This window comes from Suillus subaureus, assembly GCF_016647635.1.
Source record: "Suillus subaureus strain MN1 chromosome Unknown BJ212scaffold_12, whole genome shotgun sequence".
NCBI classification, from domain to species: domain Eukaryota; kingdom Fungi; phylum Basidiomycota; class Agaricomycetes; order Boletales; family Suillaceae; genus Suillus; species Suillus subaureus.
Genome location: NW_024538568.1, coordinates 824411 through 841103, shown reverse-complemented (window position 1 = coordinate 841103; position 16693 = coordinate 824411). Strand labels below are relative to the sequence as shown.

Here is a 16693-nt window from a genome sequence, read left to right as displayed (position 1 = left end):
TCTTAAAAGAGTCACCCTCACACAGCACTGGATGTCCATTTCTCCTCCTCGAACTACGTCCATCCTTCGTAGTAAGGTCCATTTGTATTCATCGGTTCTTGGTTATCTTTCCTTCCTGCTGGTCTCGGGATGCGATCTGCCTCGTATGCTCATTATCCGCCGTCTCGCTCGGGCGACCGACCGAGTGACGGCAACGACAGCCCGCGAGCGCTTGGTGCTCATCCACCCATTGACAATCTGCGTCCGCGCAGCATCTTGCGCAAACCAAACCCTTTACTTCCTCCTTGCCCTGTAGATTACTCCCAGCAACTTCCTCGACCATCACGACCTCTTCCCTTGATGCCTCGCATGGATATGTATCCGCCGTACCAATCCCCCAGTTCACTTTCCTCAACGTACAAGGACTCTCCCCATTCACCCGCCACCCCATACAGTCGTGGTCATGTACCATGGATGCCTCGTGGATACGAGTCGAGACACCAGCAATATAATCCTTCACATCACGCCGATCACCAACAATCACCTCGCGATCATGGTGACTATCAGAAACGTACTTACCTTCCACCACATGCCTTCCAACAACAGCAAATTGGTGCTCGTGATGGCTTTGCGTCTATGCCAGACATCAGGCGCATACCCAGACCATCGTCCGCGGAAATAGAGAGGGACAGGCAGGCTCGGGCATGCGGGCTTCAACTAGATTATACGTCACATCAACATACTCTCCCTTCCTCGAATAGCCATCTACCACGAGGTAGCAGGCGCCTCGAGGAAGATCAGCTTCATCGTGAGCCGAAGACGCTAGTAGACCGTGTCAAACCTTACCCACCCCGACCGAAGCCGCACATTCTGTATCCTAGGCTCGACAAGCTCGTTCGACGTGAGAAATATCGTGCAATGGATCACATCTCTTATGACGAGGATGTAATGGAATTGTATAAAGAGGACGGAGATTTACGAGAGAAGCTCCGTGAAAAGCGCAAGCGCGGAGCTGAGAAAAGAGATCCAAAATTTCGTCTGTTGTGTTTGCGTGCAGGCTTCGCATCACACTAACATTATGACAGATGTTATGGGAGCGCCATTGCGCGACGTATTAATCCATGCATCGTCCACGATCACTATCGGCGAATACCAGCATGACGTGCCAACCCTTGTCGTTGCCTGTGTAGAGGAGCTGACAAGAACGGGTACCTTCTCTTCTTCTTTGAATTGATTTGTTATTTACCCCATCAGGTATTTACCAACAGGGGCTGTTCCGCGCATTGCCTAGCCGCGATCGGCACTTACAGTTGTTTGACATCTACGATTCCAGCGCCGATTATGGGGCTAAATTCAGCATGCACGGGCAAACCATGCCCGACATTTGCTCTATCTTATCCACATTCATCTCCGCCCTCCCTCATCCTCTCCTTGATCCTAAATTTTACGGTGGGTTTTGGCACTGGTGCGTGAAGCCCAGCGTGAAGCGCGAAGAGGTAAGGCGAAGCCAACAGGACGCGGAAGAAGAGGAGAAACGCGCTAGAGGCGAGCTGCCACTCTTACTTCCCATGTCAGCCCAACAGCATCAGAGGCAGGCTCAAGACGACCTTCACCTTGGTCACGACGGTGACATCGAACGCCATCAGATTATGGTCGCACAAATAATCCTCCGCTTCCTGCCTATAGGCCAACTCTCCCTACTGATTTACCTCTGCGGATTTTTCACCCAACTTCCCCTTTGTCCTGAGAACGGTATACAATTCGAGGATATCGCGCGGATCTTTGGGCACAAGATTTTCGGTGCGACGGCGAAGGTGTCATCACAGAAGATGATGGTTTGGTTGTTATCGAGGTGGCACAGTATCTCAGAAGGTCTCCTCACTGATGCATGCGGGATGTCGCGGCCGTCCACCCCTGTCCCCAATCAACAGGAGCTGCCCAATAGTGAAGACAAGGGTGAAAGCGCATTGGTGAAGACCCCTAGTTCGCGTCGCAGTCGTTCTTCGGACAGTGATCGTTCCTCGTACTCGTCTTCTCCCCACGATCAAGCGGAATCCAGTACCTCTCGGCATCGTAAGAAACGAAGCATAGAATCCACGCCAGAGTCAGTTGAGGAGGCACTGCCGAGATCTCGCCGGCCTTCGAGGCGGAATCGGCCAGGTCTGTCTATATGATCTTCCAATCGCATTCTTGCTCCAACAAACATGTATAGGTCGCCAGAATAGTGCGTTTGCCACGCATCGAAGGAAGACTTCTGGGCAGGAACTTTTAGACGTGTTCTCAAAGGGTGAGTGTTTAGTGGACGGACGAAATGGTATCTCATTTATTCCCAGCGTTTGCGAATGCACGGGTCAGCCCTCCATCGGATCCAAAACTTCCTGAACACATTTCGGGGGATCAGCCAGAAAGTATACTTCTTGATACTCGAGTACGCCTCGCGCGCCTGCAAAGCGATCTCCAGCGCAACAATCTGGTTGTTGTCGACGCCATTAAGGAATCATTCAAGGCCAGTGACGAAGCACGTTTACTTTCTGAGAAGATTGAACAGCTGGAAAGGACATTCGGAGAGAGAAAGTTGCACAATCAAAGTACGCTTGCCAACACAAAAGAACCGCTGCAGGTTGGCATCTTTGAGGTAGAGTGACCATGCACATCAGGATATGCAAGATGCGAGTAGATTTGGGGTAGATATCACATAATATGACGGTAGCAGGCCTTAATACACGATCCTAGGGTACTGCTAGTAATTGAACTTGGATAATGTTGCGGATGAATGTGCACATATTTGATGCTTCGCAAGTTCTATCTGCGAAATAAGTATTACAGGGTGTTGACAGGTCATAATGCGTATGCTACTGGTACAGAGAATGTAGTAAAAGTGAATGTTGCAAAACGAGTTCAAAGGGACAATTCCAGCCAGTTTTGCCACTGAACAGGCGTTCAGTCGCCTCCTGCTGCTGTCCTTGCGGTCTTCTGTTTCTTCCTTCTTTCTTTTCTCTTCGCACTCCCGTTCCTGCGTTTCCCGAAGTAAGGATTTATTATCTCCCTCAGCAACTCCTTCAGCAACCCGCCTTGATACGCATTCTCCTTCGGAAAGAATTTCTTCGGCTTCCGGAGAGTATATGCTGTCAACTCTCCCAGAGATGCAAACAGCTTTACAGGCATCCCAGTTCTCGCTGAGTCAACAAGGTCTACAAGATTGACATGCGTGTCCCAAACGCGCTATATGATCAACTCAGCCATCGTGGTTCGCCTGTAATGATTATCCACAAACCAGGCGACACTCCTCGATTGAATCTGGAACAGGAACGATTCGCAGTACACGGCACAGATTCTGCCAGTTAGAAAGATCGTTCCGTCAATTCCAAAACGCGCATTGAATTCCTGAACGAGCGCGTCTTTGAATCCCTCTCGTACTTCACGCCTCTCCGGATCTTGGGGGCCACATTTTATGACCCTGACAAGGCGATCGAAGTTCTTGCCTGAGGACTGGTTGGCGTTGAAGGAGAATGACGCGAACTGAGCGAAAAAGGCGGCGAGGGGCGTGTCGTCGACGGGAGGTGGTGTGCCAGTGCCAGTGCTAGTGGGCGTGCGCCTTGCATTGGCGCCTTCGCGCCTTCTTGACTGTATTTTTCTATCAAAAATAAGTCAAAGGAATTTGGCGAAGCTTACCTCTGTACCAGAGGACATAGTAGATGGGAGGGCTTATAGAACGCAAAAGACGGGAAAAACCCCTGTACCGTGCCACATCTCGAACAGACTCTTATGTAAGAATATCGAAGCGTCCATCACCTCGTGGCTTACGTGTATATGCCCATCGCCCACGAAGAACCCCGCGAAGAGGATCGTCCGTTAGCTGGATATGGCAACTGACCCGCGAGTGATCAAGTGACATGAAGATAGCCCAGAATTCAATAGCTATAGAAAAATAAATGCATGTGAATTGGCTCTTGGCGAGTACGAGTCACGGTCAAACTGTGGGCCCGTAGAATACCTGTTTTCCGGTACACGATAAGTGTTCTTCGCCCAGAAGCCGGATCTATTATGAACCAACAAATAACAGCCTGCTTCGTTTTGTAATTGGATGTCCATGTCATTGCTTGCATGTGTGTGATTCTCCACCTGCGAGAGTCATCAAGCTAGTATAAGTAGTATTGCGCACTGCATAGATAATGCAACATACCACGACTTGTATTTGAGGACAACAGCACGAAGACAAACGTGAACTATCGTCAGCGTTGGCACGCTCCCACGGACGGCGTACTGAAGACGCTTCCCGCGCTCACATATTACGAGTTCATATGCAATTACAGGCACGTCGGAACGGTATCAGTGTCAGAATATGTAGAAAAACTCGTGTTATAAGGGTGGCCGTAACTTGAGGATACATCTTCTCTACTGCGACTGCACGGATGCCATGAGGTAACCAGAATCTTAATCAAGAAGTGACCAGAGAAGGAGCCCTTGTTTCGAGGCACATGCCCAAGGATATCGATGGTCGACTGTGGGGCCAATGTAATTAGCTCCATAAATAAATAAATAAAACATTGAAACGTTACGAGAAACACACTGTGCCGAGTCTCGTCGTTCATGTGACTTCGAAGTAGATGACATTGTGTGCAGTGATGATGCATGACAACGAGTTACATAAGAGATATGTACGAGTGAGGAATGACGACCCTCCACAGCCCAAAGTACTTATGGGCTTGCCGATCTGCCCGCGTCGGCCTACGGAGAGACTAACGCGAGACTACCAGATTCGATGCGCTCACTCACCACAGGTACGATTCCTTTCCATATCACGCTTAGAGATCAAAACTGTGAGTATTCTGGTTTCTGGGCATACAAGCGATGTTAGTACAATTTAATACTTTGTAGCTGCTGGCACGACACGACACACAAAACGCGAGCCTCATTGGTAGATATTCAACGAGTTGAACTCAAAATAGGCATTCTTGAATGCTGATGGGTTATTGTTTACGTAGTCTGACAATGTGGAATGAGGTTGTCGATATACCCACTAGAGGAGTGGATACTCACCGACACATGTAGATGGACATCCAGACGCGCTGTAAACCGAACTGCTGCCTGCCCAGTCTCCGCCTGGTAAGTAACGTTTATCAGCTTAAGTTCAAGTTCAAAGACAATGACCACACACAAAATGTAAGGTTGATGATGATGTTGTGTTCTCCAAAATGAGTGGAGAAATTGCAATCAGTATTGGGAAAGTACGCGGCGGGTGTTCCCTTTGAAATTGTGTTCGATCAGGGATTCAAAGTCTGTGGGAATAGCATACCCATTTGCTAGTATTGATGCTTGATCCGGGAGAGCTGACGTCGCTTGGAACAGAGCCACTCGTCCTCTCCCAAAAGAAAATCTTGATGTAACTTGAGCTCCTTTCTATCGCATACCTGGCCATGGTTCTCTGTTATTCTGACAGGACTAATGACTAATATGGAATGCATACCAGCCACCCCCGTTGCTGTTAAACTGCGGGCCATAGCTCTTGTTGTCGTTGATATTGACCCCACACCCCGAGTTGCCGTTATCATATGCGTCGCAGTCTGTACCATCGACAGTGCTAAATTCAATTTGCATCAGGCATCACCAAATACCTGGAGACTCAATAAACAACCTGACCCTGTCATTGAGCGAGAAGAGGGCATTGTGCAACCTAAAAACAAATTTTAGTACCATAGTTTTCACCCTTCGAACATGGTCTTACCAGAGCTTGTGTGTAGACTGCATTTGTTGGGAGTCTGATCATTGACACCTTCTACAATGTCCACTTCGCCCTGTGACCCTGAGTTATAACAGAAACAAGCATCAATCTCTGAACATACTTCATTCGGCCAGTTTGCCCCCACTTCCTGTGATGAATATTAAATTAAAGAAATTATACTGTGAATGGGACGAACCCTGTTGAATCAATAGCATCGTGGTACACTCGTCAGACGTCAAAAAACCGAGACAACGAGTTATACTAACCCTGGCCCGTAGTCAGCTTCAAGTCAACCGACCATAACAAATTGAACGCACAAATAGCCGGCCATGTTCCACAACCCTGTGGCATATGCGCAATGTCGAAACTGAATAAGGTTAGTAAAATTGTTCGCACTCGTGCCACAATTCCGCATGGACGTACATTGCCACATGAGTTTCGTATTGGGAATTTGACTGGATTCGAAAAGATTTTCTTCCCGGGTCGGAGGAGGACAATTTCGTAGTATAGTCCGCTCGGAGCGTGAGTTTATTATTAGCCACTGAAACAAGTCCATCTGCTTTGGCAGTACTCTCGTCGACATAGGTCCTGGGATGGTGGCGTGAATCAGCCTTCGGATACTACGATTCAAAGGATGTCTTACACTCTGCCGTTGGTGGGGTCCGAGATGGCTTGGAAATTGAACGCGTCAAGGAAGCTCTGGCCTGTGAGCTGGCTCGACCTTTGGTACGTCGCACCCAACGTCATTGTTACAGCGGGGGCCAAGATGACGAAGAAATGAAAGTTAATACGCATGATGACAAAATAATAAAGGAAGAATCTTCAACTGGTGACTGAACGATTTCTGGGCCAGGTTTTAACTGCCTTTATAGCAATGAAGGCCCATGACCGTTTTGATCATGTCTCCCAATGTTCTTACCTGCAAACAAATCAATATACTTGACAGTGCATGGTCAACATGGCGATGATATGGAATGGTCAGAGGCATGTGCTCCATACCAACGCCACTCAGCCAGGATGCAGCTGGTGCTTTTCCGGAACGATATACCCATAAAGCTCAACATGGATAATAATCGCCAGCCCGGGCGATGAATAAAGGATACGCTGAAGTCAAAGTTTGACGAGCCTCAGACCCGGGCAGCTTCGTAAAGTTGGAACGCCCGTATAACAGGACGTGTACCTCCGATTTGTGTAATTCCTGTCCTCTGAAAATAAATCAGCTCGGACTATCGCACCACCATGGAGCATCAAAGCCTCGTCAGAAAAATAACTTACACTGTTGCACGTTAACCCCAAGTCGTTTTACGAGTTCCTACAAAAATCCAAGAAAATAGGAACGGAGCGTACAAATTTGTGTTAGTACCACTGAAGTCGCGCTAGTGGCCGATAACAGCGGATGGTGATGAGTATAACATACTTTAAGCTCCGAGAATGCACATGGGCTGTCCCGGTCTTGCCTCGTGCTCTCCCTCTGACAACAGGTGACTGGGGAATAGTACTGCCAGTTCTACCGAAGAACAATTTTGAAGGAGCACTCTTTAGAAATGCACATGACGGTTTGTCGTTCCACTTCTGCCATGTTTGACGGTATCGTCGAAATTCCCCGAAGTAGGTACTCCTCTATCTTGATCAAGTGACCATGTATCGTATTGCATGTGAATTTTCAGTTCGATAACCACTGAGTGGGTTGGAAGCAAAGCAGAAGATATACTGTGTCTGCCAGGAATGTCATTGTTTGTGCTACATACAAAGGTTTGTATTGCATAAGCGTGTGAATTTGCTGTCTCTTTACTCAACTTCAGCATCAATTGATTCCGTTCCAGTAATAGTATGACAGCGCAAAAGAGGGACTTACAGTCCTTAAAACCTAATGCCCTGATCAAGATACCACAACGAAACTCCAAACAGAATCTTGATTACATGTTCCTATGTGTTCATAATTATTTGGAGTGTGGGTATCACCGCCAGATGACACTCGTGTACGCTCTGGAACACAATCGTAGCTATGCTAGTTCCTTCCTCGGAGTTTGTCACCAGCTTGGTGAATGCTAAAGATGAGGCGTGTTCCCACCACATACCTCATACATCTACACGAATGTGATAAGCTGAAGAACGCACAATAAATCTGAACTCCCACAGAATGTGAATCCTGTGGAAACGTGAGCTCGAATGCAGATGAGTCACACATAACGGCATACCAAGACCTTCGGAGACAGAAAGCCAAGGTTGGGGTGAGGAACAGCAGCAAAGCTAACACATACACGGAGAGAGATCGTCACAATCACACCACAAGTTCGCTCCCCAAAGTAAAGTATGTGGGTCTTGATTGACACCACCGTGAAACAATCTCCGATGGTCTATCCTGAAGATAGTGATTGCAGTTCACGGAAGTGTTTTACAACAATCCAGGCTGCAAGACCCAGTGTGCGGGGACCTCCCATATGTAGTGGCGAGTATTCAAATCACGGTCATCAGATGTTGCTCGCCTTCATCAATCTTGTAAGCGCATTGACGCGTGCCGAAGAGGACAGCACGTCTAGTGTTCATTGCATGACCTCAATGCATTCAAATCTGGTATGAAAGCTTACCCGCTGAAACAGAGCTACTTCCTATTGCGGCCATCAAGCGATAGTGACAACAAAAAAGATTACAGTAAGCATCTTTTTGGACCGCTCGTACATGGCATATAACCGAGTGATCATGATGGCTTGCATAATATTCCAGTCAATTTGGTGTAATTGAGATACCGCAGCTGAGTAGCTTACCGACCAGCAAGGGATTTACAACGAAGGACACCCACAATGATGCGAAATTTGCAATATTACTTGACAAATCCCATTAATTATTGATGGGACGCATAGGACTGAGCGTTTGAAGAACCTCACAACTGTTTCGGTCAACGAATTGGAATAAGCAAAGTGCTCGAGAATCTCACTCACCCCTACAGTTAGTTTGAAAGCATCAGGGCAGAATATTCACCAAGTCTGTCATCAAGACTCTGGGAGACCTACTGCATACCACCAGTCAGAAGAAACGAATGCATGTATTATGCCACAAGGAGACATCATACACAGCTTGTTGTTGCTGGTCGTGAAAGATGGTTAAGTTATCAGCCAAGTTCAGCTCAATGCCGATTTGCTAGTCATGTAAACATACAGGGTATATTACTCCAATGTAGCGCACCTAGAGTATTGTCAGGACAGATTGTCGAATTCGCTTATAACATGAGCTATGTACGCTCATGTAGAGCATCCATCAGCGATCTGCGTTGCCTCTGCCCGGGTTAACTGTGTTTTTTCTAACATGAAGCTGCTTACCCGGCCCAATTTAAACCACATAACAAAAACCATTCCAATGAAAAAACTGCTCCGATATTGGGATCAACCCACTCTTGGCCGAATATCAGTGCTGGAGAATATTATAGTGTAATCAACGGTTCGTGCTCACCCCAGTCGTATACCACAGCAGTGCATGATGCAACTGCGAAACCACAGTCAAATATAGAGCGGGACACATCACAGGTATCATCCCATTTGCTCTCCATGAACCTACAAAATAGTTGAAGACGTGATCCATTGACCCCGAACTAACGTCACTTGAAACCAGGGGCATACTGCAAGTGTATCGTCGGTGAGTGGCAAACTTGGCGGACGTATAACTTTGAGTAGAGCTATAAGGCAAGAAATGCCACTGTATCAGCAATTACCAAAGTAGTCACATGGTAGACGTCGACTGTGACTTCAATACTCCGAGTTCAGCCGTCGGTCAGCACCAGTCCACGGTTGCAGGACTCTATCTACGGATTTTCCTTCTGCTGTAGTTCACCCAGCCCGTCGCCTTTAACAGTTGACCAAGGGACGTAGCATCATGCTCCGAATCTGGCCAACAAGTTACAGCCACAGCAAAATGGATTCGAGGACCGGGGTCAGCAGCCGTTGGCTCAACTTGTTCTTGCCATTCATTATCGCCGAATTTGAGTGCACCATGTGTGGCGAGAGGGATGTCGTCTGGATCTCTCTCGCAAATGGTTCGAAATCCAATATTTGGCAGTGGTCACTGTCACTGGTGTCGAGCAAATTGGGTCGGAAACTTATGTTTGGGTGTGTTTATACTGCTTACGACAGCTGGTGCTTCTCCCCCTCGCTCAACATTTTCAACTTATCATGATCATTGACTAATGACTCTACTAAGCCTTACCCATTCTTGGTGTCCTGTACTTTCGAGTGAATGACACGAACAAATACTAGCGCAAAGTGGCAACAAGGCGCGCGGGGCCGCTGCGAATGCCGAACAGTGACTTGATGCAATCCCGTTATCTGGCCGAAGATTGGGTATATGACATGTGTGCTGTGTGCATGTAAGGTATACTCTCCTATATCCCTTGATGCGGTACACCTGTCTCCCACATTTACGTCTAGAAGCTGGCTTTGCACATGAGGTGTTTGTGAATTGTGGATTCATCATGATACGTGATGTCCTAATTGATCTACCGATGATGAGGCGCAAAGAGTATCCTTTCCTGTGATCCGGGAAATAACATGAGGCATTCAAGCGCTCTGTAATATAAAGCCCCCCACTTGGCTATATTCTGGACGAGCACGACGTGTGGTACTTGTTACCACGAGATGTCATCGTCCCCTAGGGTGTGTTACAGTTATTCGCAGACCTCTAGTTGTCGATTCGGCTCCAAGTGCAAGTTTGCGCATGACGAAGAGTCCGAAGCCACCAATGATGTAGGTTAATATAGCCGCCTTCAATCTCACTGACAGGCTAAGACATCGTGCATCTAGAGAAAGAGGCGCAAAACCACGCATGAGCACTCCCAAACAAATAGACAGGCACCTCTAGACGATTTTTTTGCAACATACCCCAAGTTCGAATACAACTCGTCTGCCTCAGCTTCATCGGAGTTTTACCGGATGTGCGACGAGTTTGACTGGGATAAGGGAAACAAAAAGAGAGAACAAGCCTACCTTGATTTCAAGGACGCCCTTGTTCAGCAGTTCAACGACATATACGGCACGGATGTGAACGATCTCACTTCATGGCGCACTTTGTGTCAGATCGTCCACGTTTCACCGATTCCTAATAGTCTTGAATCATGCCGCGAGGTAGAAGCTCAACTTGTCCCCGTCTGCGTTGTACTGACAAGTGTGGTCACGTTTTAGGCGGTCAAAGCCACTCATGTCAATATTGTTGACTTGGTCGACACAGAAACGACCGGGGAGCCAGTGACGGTATTTGTTTCGGAGGTGGACCTGAGCCAGTATACCATATCGACGGGAAAGTTCTTTCCAAGAGACAATGCATATGCTGGTGGTCTCTTGAGGTATCTGCTCCGCCGTATCATAAACCCTAGACAAGAACGCGTGTCTAGGTCTGGTCGGAAGACGCAGAGGAGGCGTAGACGTCATTAAAAACTACTTCCGATTCTTATGCTATTCTTGCACATGTAGGTGTCGTTGTAAAGCTTCTAGTTGAGTTCGTTTTGTGGTGCATGAGCACATTCAAGTTATCGGATGAATTCTCGGACATTAGCGATGGCAACGACTTTAGAGGTTTCATGTGTGAGCTACAGCCGTGTGGTCACGGGAGGTTTTCCAGTAGCAGAATGTTGCGGGACGATGCCGGGGTTGTACTGGGCAATGCTCGGCTCTAGAAACACACGACCAGCAGTTGCTGTATATTTCTTCTTCCTTCCCTCTTCACGCACTCATTTGGAGTCATTCCTGCGTCGGCTGAAATACGATTAAGCAATTCCAGCAGGGTTTCCCAGGTCGACATGGGGATCATACTAAACACGCTGCACAAGTAGCCCAATTGCACAACAACAGTGAAAATCTTGATGACGATTGTACACAGGCATAGCGAAACTCCAGCGTCTAATCTGGAACAGTAACAATTCGCAGCCCACAACACATTCTACCAGGCTTGGTAGTGAGATCGTTCCGATCAGCTTAGAAGCATGTCGCGGTCGACCGGAGGCTGATTGCGCAGGTGCTTTGTACGACGTCCAGAGGATCTTGCATCGAGATATATTACAGCCTACCTCTGCACCGGAGAATGAAGTGTATGGGATTAAAACTGGGAGCTAAGTACCCGCCAATAAAGTGATTTCACTAAGAACAGGCTCCTACATATTAAAAACGATAGTACAGCTTCGAAGAAAGTGCTCCTAGTAGATACCTAGGATCAATTTACCGTTCATCACACAAAACTAGGCCGCCGGTGACGACATTACTCCCATTTCTGAGTTCGCGGACAATTAATGTCGGCTTCCGTCCATCGTCCCGGTCGAGCGGCGAAATACCGTATCACGTTGATATAACAGTGTTCTAAGCGCACGAAATCCCACAGTGTCGGACTTATTCAAACTCTTTATCAACGATCTAGCTCTTTACTTGTAGGCGAGACCACGATGGCACCGTTGACGATCCTTGTTGCTTCATACACTGACTCGATCTACACGCTGTCCTTTGATCCAACACCATTGACAGGATCTCCGACACTTGAGCTCCTCGCTCGAACGCCCGTTGGGCACCATCCGTCATGGATCGCATCTCATCCGTCCGATAAATCCCTCATATATACAGGGCTCGAACAGGCAGATGGAGAGGTCGTCGCGATCAAGTATGGAAGGGATGAAACCGTCGAGGGAGGAGACGTGGTGGCCAGGGCCAAGAGTGGTGGTGCAGACCCTTGCACCCTTCTTGTCACGGAAGATGAGCTTATCATTGGAAATGTAAGTCTCCACGATGCCGACTCCTCCTGTTCTAAGCGATGAATATGTTCCCTTTCTTGCACTCGCATCTGCGCCCAGTACTCCTCGGGCACAATCGCGACCCTTCCGATATCAACATCTGTCCCTTACATACTCTCACCAAACCCATGGACGCTTTCTATGCCCTTTGAGCATCATGTAGGACGAAACAAAGCTCGTCAATCATCATCCCACCCCCATCAGATCATCTTCAATCCACTGAACCAAACGGAGAAAGAGCTCCTGGTCCCAGATTTGGGTGCAGATAAGGTCTGGAGACTCACCAAACAAAGCGACGGCAAGTGGACAATTTGTGGTTATATCGACTTCGAAGCAGGGGGTGGCCCACGACATGTCGCAGCTCGAGGTGTGTCATTCACTTCGATTCCTGAAGTCTTATTGATTGTTACAACAGGAACCACCCTTTACACGCTGCTGGAGCTCACCTCAAAGCTTGCTGTACACACATTCCCTCCGCTTCCAGCGCCTCCAATTCCTCTTACATCTCTGTTCACTCTTTCTGCGTTACCGATACCGGATACCATGATCGCAGCAGAGATTCTACTACCCGAACCAAACGCATCCTTCCCTGAAACATTCATCTACACGTCGAACAGAAATGACCCTCATGCAGAGGGTGATACTATTGCAATATTCTCTCTTGCCGCCGGAGAGGGCCAGCCAGAGCTTGTGAACGAAGTGCGTACGGGGCTAAACCATGTCCGGGCTATGGCGTTTGGAGGTGACGAAGATAAGTATCTGGTTGTGGGTGGTGCAGAAGGTGGTAGAGTGAAGGTATTTGAAAGGATTGATGGTGGCAAGGGACTTGAAGAAATCGCGAAGCTCGGTGCAGGCGTTGTAGGATGTCCCACTGGCTTCTTGTGGTATTGAGAAGTATCGTGAAGTCACGATGTGAACTGGTGGACATAAGTCTGCTCGCCAGCTGGGGTGTAAGGTGATATTTATGGTGTCTGCCACGTCAGGCACAGGATGTCAGTTGTGCAGTATATGCTTGCTATGTAGTGTCCGATTGAACGGGCTTTGGGTATATTGCTCGTGAAGGAAACCGATATGATGGTGATTTATCCAGTCATGATTACAACAAAAAAAGATATGAACTAGGTACTCACTGCGGTGCCCTCTATTCCTCCAGACTCGACGATGATTTCATTATTCCATGCCTGCCTCTAGGCGACCAGTTGTCTCACCCTTCTTCAGGCTCGTGAGGAACTGGACGGGTGAATGCTGCTAGTCCAGTCGGACCTGGTGTTTTCAGATATTCCAAAGAGCAACAAGGACCCAATGCGATGTATGGACTGACAAGTGTCGCCTAAGAATCTATTGAGTCTATTGTGCTGCTCAATCCAATTACGTGTATCTGTCATTCGGAATCGTTTGCAAGGTAAGTCAGGCAAGGCGAAGAAGACGTCACTGAAAAATGACACACCAGCGGGCAGCGCAAGCCAGGGCACGGTGGTCAGCCAGGCAATGTCTCTGAATTTTGACCACAGACTTCGTGTGGATATGTGACCTATATGACCCTGACCATTGTTATCCTGGGCTGGGAAGCCTTCACGACATGAAGGTAGAGTGTCTGGACTCTGGACGTGCGTGATGGGCAATGGCACCCACAGGACTGCAAAATTAGGCCACGAGAACAGGACGATGATTACGAAATAGCAGCTTGAAGAGCAACATAGTTTTGTGATCGGGTACTGTGTTTTTTATAACTATAGAGATTTATGCGTAGCTGCCAGTTTGACTTTGGACATAGTTAGTCCGAGCGAACCGAATGCATGGACACCGGGTTGGGGGCTGGTGCGGCCGAGCGCCGTTATGATGATTTATAACAATCATGATTGCAACAGAACCATAGCAGATATAACTGGATACCGAAGAATCCTTCAACCAATAACGCCCTCTTCTCTCAACCGGATGATACTTTCGACGTTCAGCCCTAATTCTCCCAAGATTTCTTCTGTATGTGCACCCAGATCAGGTCCTGCCCATCTGGTCTTCGTATCACAGCCTTCGAGCAGAGGAAAAACTCTCGGCATCTTCACTTTCCATCCCTCTCCTTCCTTACCGACCTCTACGTCTTCCACTGCTCCTCTGGCCTTTACTTGTTCACCTTCCACAATCTCTTTCACGCCGACGACACGTCCCACAGGGATGCCAGCGCCCTCGAGAATAGTCAGAACTTCCTCAACCTGCCGCTGACTGGTCCACGCTGAAATAGCTTCTTCGATTTCACCTTGCCGTGCGACGCGATGTTGATTGTGAGCGTACGATGCTCCTATGAGGTCTTCGCGGCCAATGGCATGCATCAGCCGTGCGTAGAGGGTATCTCCATTTGCACCGATGATTATGTATGTTGGCGAGGAGGGTGTTGATGGTAATGGGAGGCAGGGGTAGGCGTTAGTTGGAACTATACCAGTCACCGACGAACCTGATGGTCCGCGGACCTGTGAATATGAAAATGAGACATGATTCAAACAGACGCGCGGTGAGCCCCCACCTTGCCTTTACGGTCATACTCTGGAATTATGCCTTCCATCAGGTTCAACATGCTGCAATTTTTCCAGTAGAGGTCGTTGCAAGTGATGGATTTTTACCTCTCCATAATGCTCACATCGACCGTCTCACCACATTGCTCCCCTCGTGAAGCCTTTTTTTGCTTCGACAACAATGCCAGCACCTGGAAAATGTCAAGACATATGCACCTCACACCACTAGCCTCTCACAGTGCCAAACGCTGCGTGTAAACCAGCGACGGAATCACCAAGACTGATGTTAGGTCTTGTCGGAGGACCCGAAAGCAGTCCGGTATTTGGGTCTGGCTGTCCATTTATAAAGCGAAATCCCGACTCAGCTTCACACACGGACGCATATCCTGGTCGTGAAGCCCATGGACCTGTTTGACCATATCCGCTGACACGGGTGAAGATCAGGGAGGGATTCTCTTTCTGTAATTCCTGTGGCCCAAGACCCCACTTTTCCAGGGCTAAAGATACCCTTGAGTTTAGTACAGATATATAAACTACACTGACGCAACTCACTTCCAGGCTTGAAGTTTTCGACTACGACGTCGCTTCTCACAGCCAGCTGCTTCACGATTCTGTAATAGGATATGAAGTCGAGATGACAGAACCTTGATCTTCAACGTACTCTCTTCCTTCCTGTTTCCTCAGGTCAATAGCAATGCTCTTCTTGTTTCTCGCAAGGCTTCGGAACCAAGGGCTCGTTCCGTCAATATCAAGCTCGCGCCATACTCGTAGTGGGTCTCCGGTTGAAGGCGGCTCAACTTTGATTATCTCTGCACCAAAATGTCTATCTACAGTCCTGCATGATATCAAGCCACTCTTTCGAGGACTTACCCCAGCAATTGGCCACAGAAAGGGCCGGCAATGAGTTGTCCGAGCTCAAGAACCCGGATCCCTGACAGCGGGAGATCGCCTGAGGGGGCGGGTGGTGCGTCTGCAGCAACGGTAGACATTCTACGCGCCGAACTAGCCCGCAATGCTGTCATTAGGAAACGCGCAAGGTAATGGAAGTCTGTAACTCACTCGTGGCTGACAATGTTATAGGAAATCACACGTCTACTGGAACTCCTGGTAACCTTGAGCGTGGTGCTTGACCAGCTAGGTAGTATCAGAGCCATAATTATTGTCAAGTCTTTAATTCGAGCACGAATTTTTGCGTTCTGCAAAGTTCAAACGTGTGCGTGAACAACTGTTAGCTCGTAGTGCGTGAAATCAGGACGTTGGTTATCGTAAGTACCTTCTCGAAGCGGGCCGCCGGCCTCCGCTGCGTGCTGTCGTTTATGTAAGCACACGAGACGACCCGAACGACTCCGAGCTGTCTTTGCCCTTGAAGCTTGTCATTCCTCCGAGTCTGCTTGTCTGAGAAAGAATATTTGGTCTTCCCAATAGGCTTTTCGAGTTCGGCCATAAAATCAGAAAAAGCCAGCCTTTGGAAGCAAAATTCTAGGGGGCAGCTCGGAGTCAAATGTTCTATAACGGTCGTCGATGTAAGTTAGCTTGACTCCATGACATCATGCTATGCAATACGCGAAAGCCAACAAACAATTGTTGGTCGTATAGTTGTGTTCAGTGGCCTTGGGGCAACTGTCATTTACATTTACCAGCAGGAAGGTGAATGCTACGGTTGACTCAAGCCTCGAGGTTACAGGCGAAGTTCAGTTCCCATTTAATACAAGAGCAGCACATTTA

The 16693-nt window shown here is 48.2% G+C and overlaps 6 protein-coding genes across 6 annotated transcripts; 3 read left to right on the top strand and 3 right to left on the bottom strand.

Annotated features, from left to right (window-relative positions):
* Positions 1–129: 129 nt before the first annotated feature.
* Positions 130–2623, top strand: BJ212DRAFT_1479991 (uncharacterized protein; the record flags this gene model as incomplete). The annotated part of the gene is made up of 5 exons (XM_041339984.1): positions 130–1015; positions 1065–1187; positions 1234–2139; positions 2192–2266; positions 2313–2623. The coding sequence occupies 5 exons, from the start codon at positions 130–132 to the stop codon at positions 2621–2623; spliced, it is 2301 nt and encodes a 766-aa protein (XP_041194225.1).
* Positions 2624–2758: 135 nt separating this feature from the next.
* BJ212DRAFT_1349224 (uncharacterized protein) lies at positions 2759–3829 on the bottom strand. The gene is made up of 4 exons (XM_041335449.1): positions 3652–3829; positions 3370–3603; positions 3254–3313; positions 2759–3201 (listed from the first exon to the last, which is right to left on the bottom strand). Exons 1-4 carry the CDS (start codon positions 3667–3669, stop codon positions 2920–2922), a joined length of 594 nt encoding a protein of 197 aa, XP_041194224.1. The 5' UTR covers positions 3670–3829; the 3' UTR covers positions 2759–2919.
* Positions 3830–4621: 792 nt separating this feature from the next.
* BJ212DRAFT_1499368 (glycoside hydrolase family 16 protein) lies at positions 4622–6496 on the bottom strand (the record flags this gene model as incomplete). The annotated part of the gene is made up of 11 exons (XM_041341565.1): positions 4622–4965; positions 5020–5082; positions 5138–5225; positions 5276–5390; positions 5447–5560; positions 5620–5653; positions 5705–5774; positions 5823–5849; positions 5996–6068; positions 6125–6289; positions 6345–6496. 11 exons carry the CDS (start codon positions 6494–6496, stop codon positions 4892–4894), a joined length of 975 nt encoding a protein of 324 aa, XP_041194223.1. The 3' UTR covers positions 4622–4891.
* A 3830-nt stretch (positions 6497–10326) lies between these two features.
* BJ212DRAFT_1269903 (uncharacterized protein) lies at positions 10327–11118 on the top strand (the record flags this gene model as incomplete). The annotated part of the gene is made up of 3 exons (XM_041330836.1): positions 10327–10434; positions 10492–10812; positions 10870–11118. 3 exons carry the CDS (start codon positions 10327–10329, stop codon positions 11116–11118), a joined length of 678 nt encoding a protein of 225 aa, XP_041194222.1.
* A 1001-nt stretch (positions 11119–12119) lies between these two features.
* BJ212DRAFT_1446596 (Lactonase, 7-bladed beta-propeller-domain-containing protein) lies at positions 12120–13352 on the top strand (the record flags this gene model as incomplete). The annotated part of the gene is made up of 3 exons (XM_041338276.1): positions 12120–12443; positions 12522–12828; positions 12877–13352. The coding sequence occupies 3 exons, from the start codon at positions 12120–12122 to the stop codon at positions 13350–13352; spliced, it is 1107 nt and encodes a 368-aa protein (XP_041194221.1).
* A 1013-nt stretch (positions 13353–14365) lies between these two features.
* BJ212DRAFT_1269454 (CoA-transferase family III domain-containing protein) lies at positions 14366–15957 on the bottom strand (the record flags this gene model as incomplete). The annotated part of the gene is made up of 7 exons (XM_041330811.1): positions 14366–14926; positions 14980–15031; positions 15077–15159; positions 15206–15465; positions 15521–15579; positions 15630–15791; positions 15839–15957. 7 exons carry the CDS (start codon positions 15955–15957, stop codon positions 14366–14368), a joined length of 1296 nt encoding a protein of 431 aa, XP_041194220.1.
* Between the last annotated feature and the right edge of the window lie 736 nt (positions 15958–16693).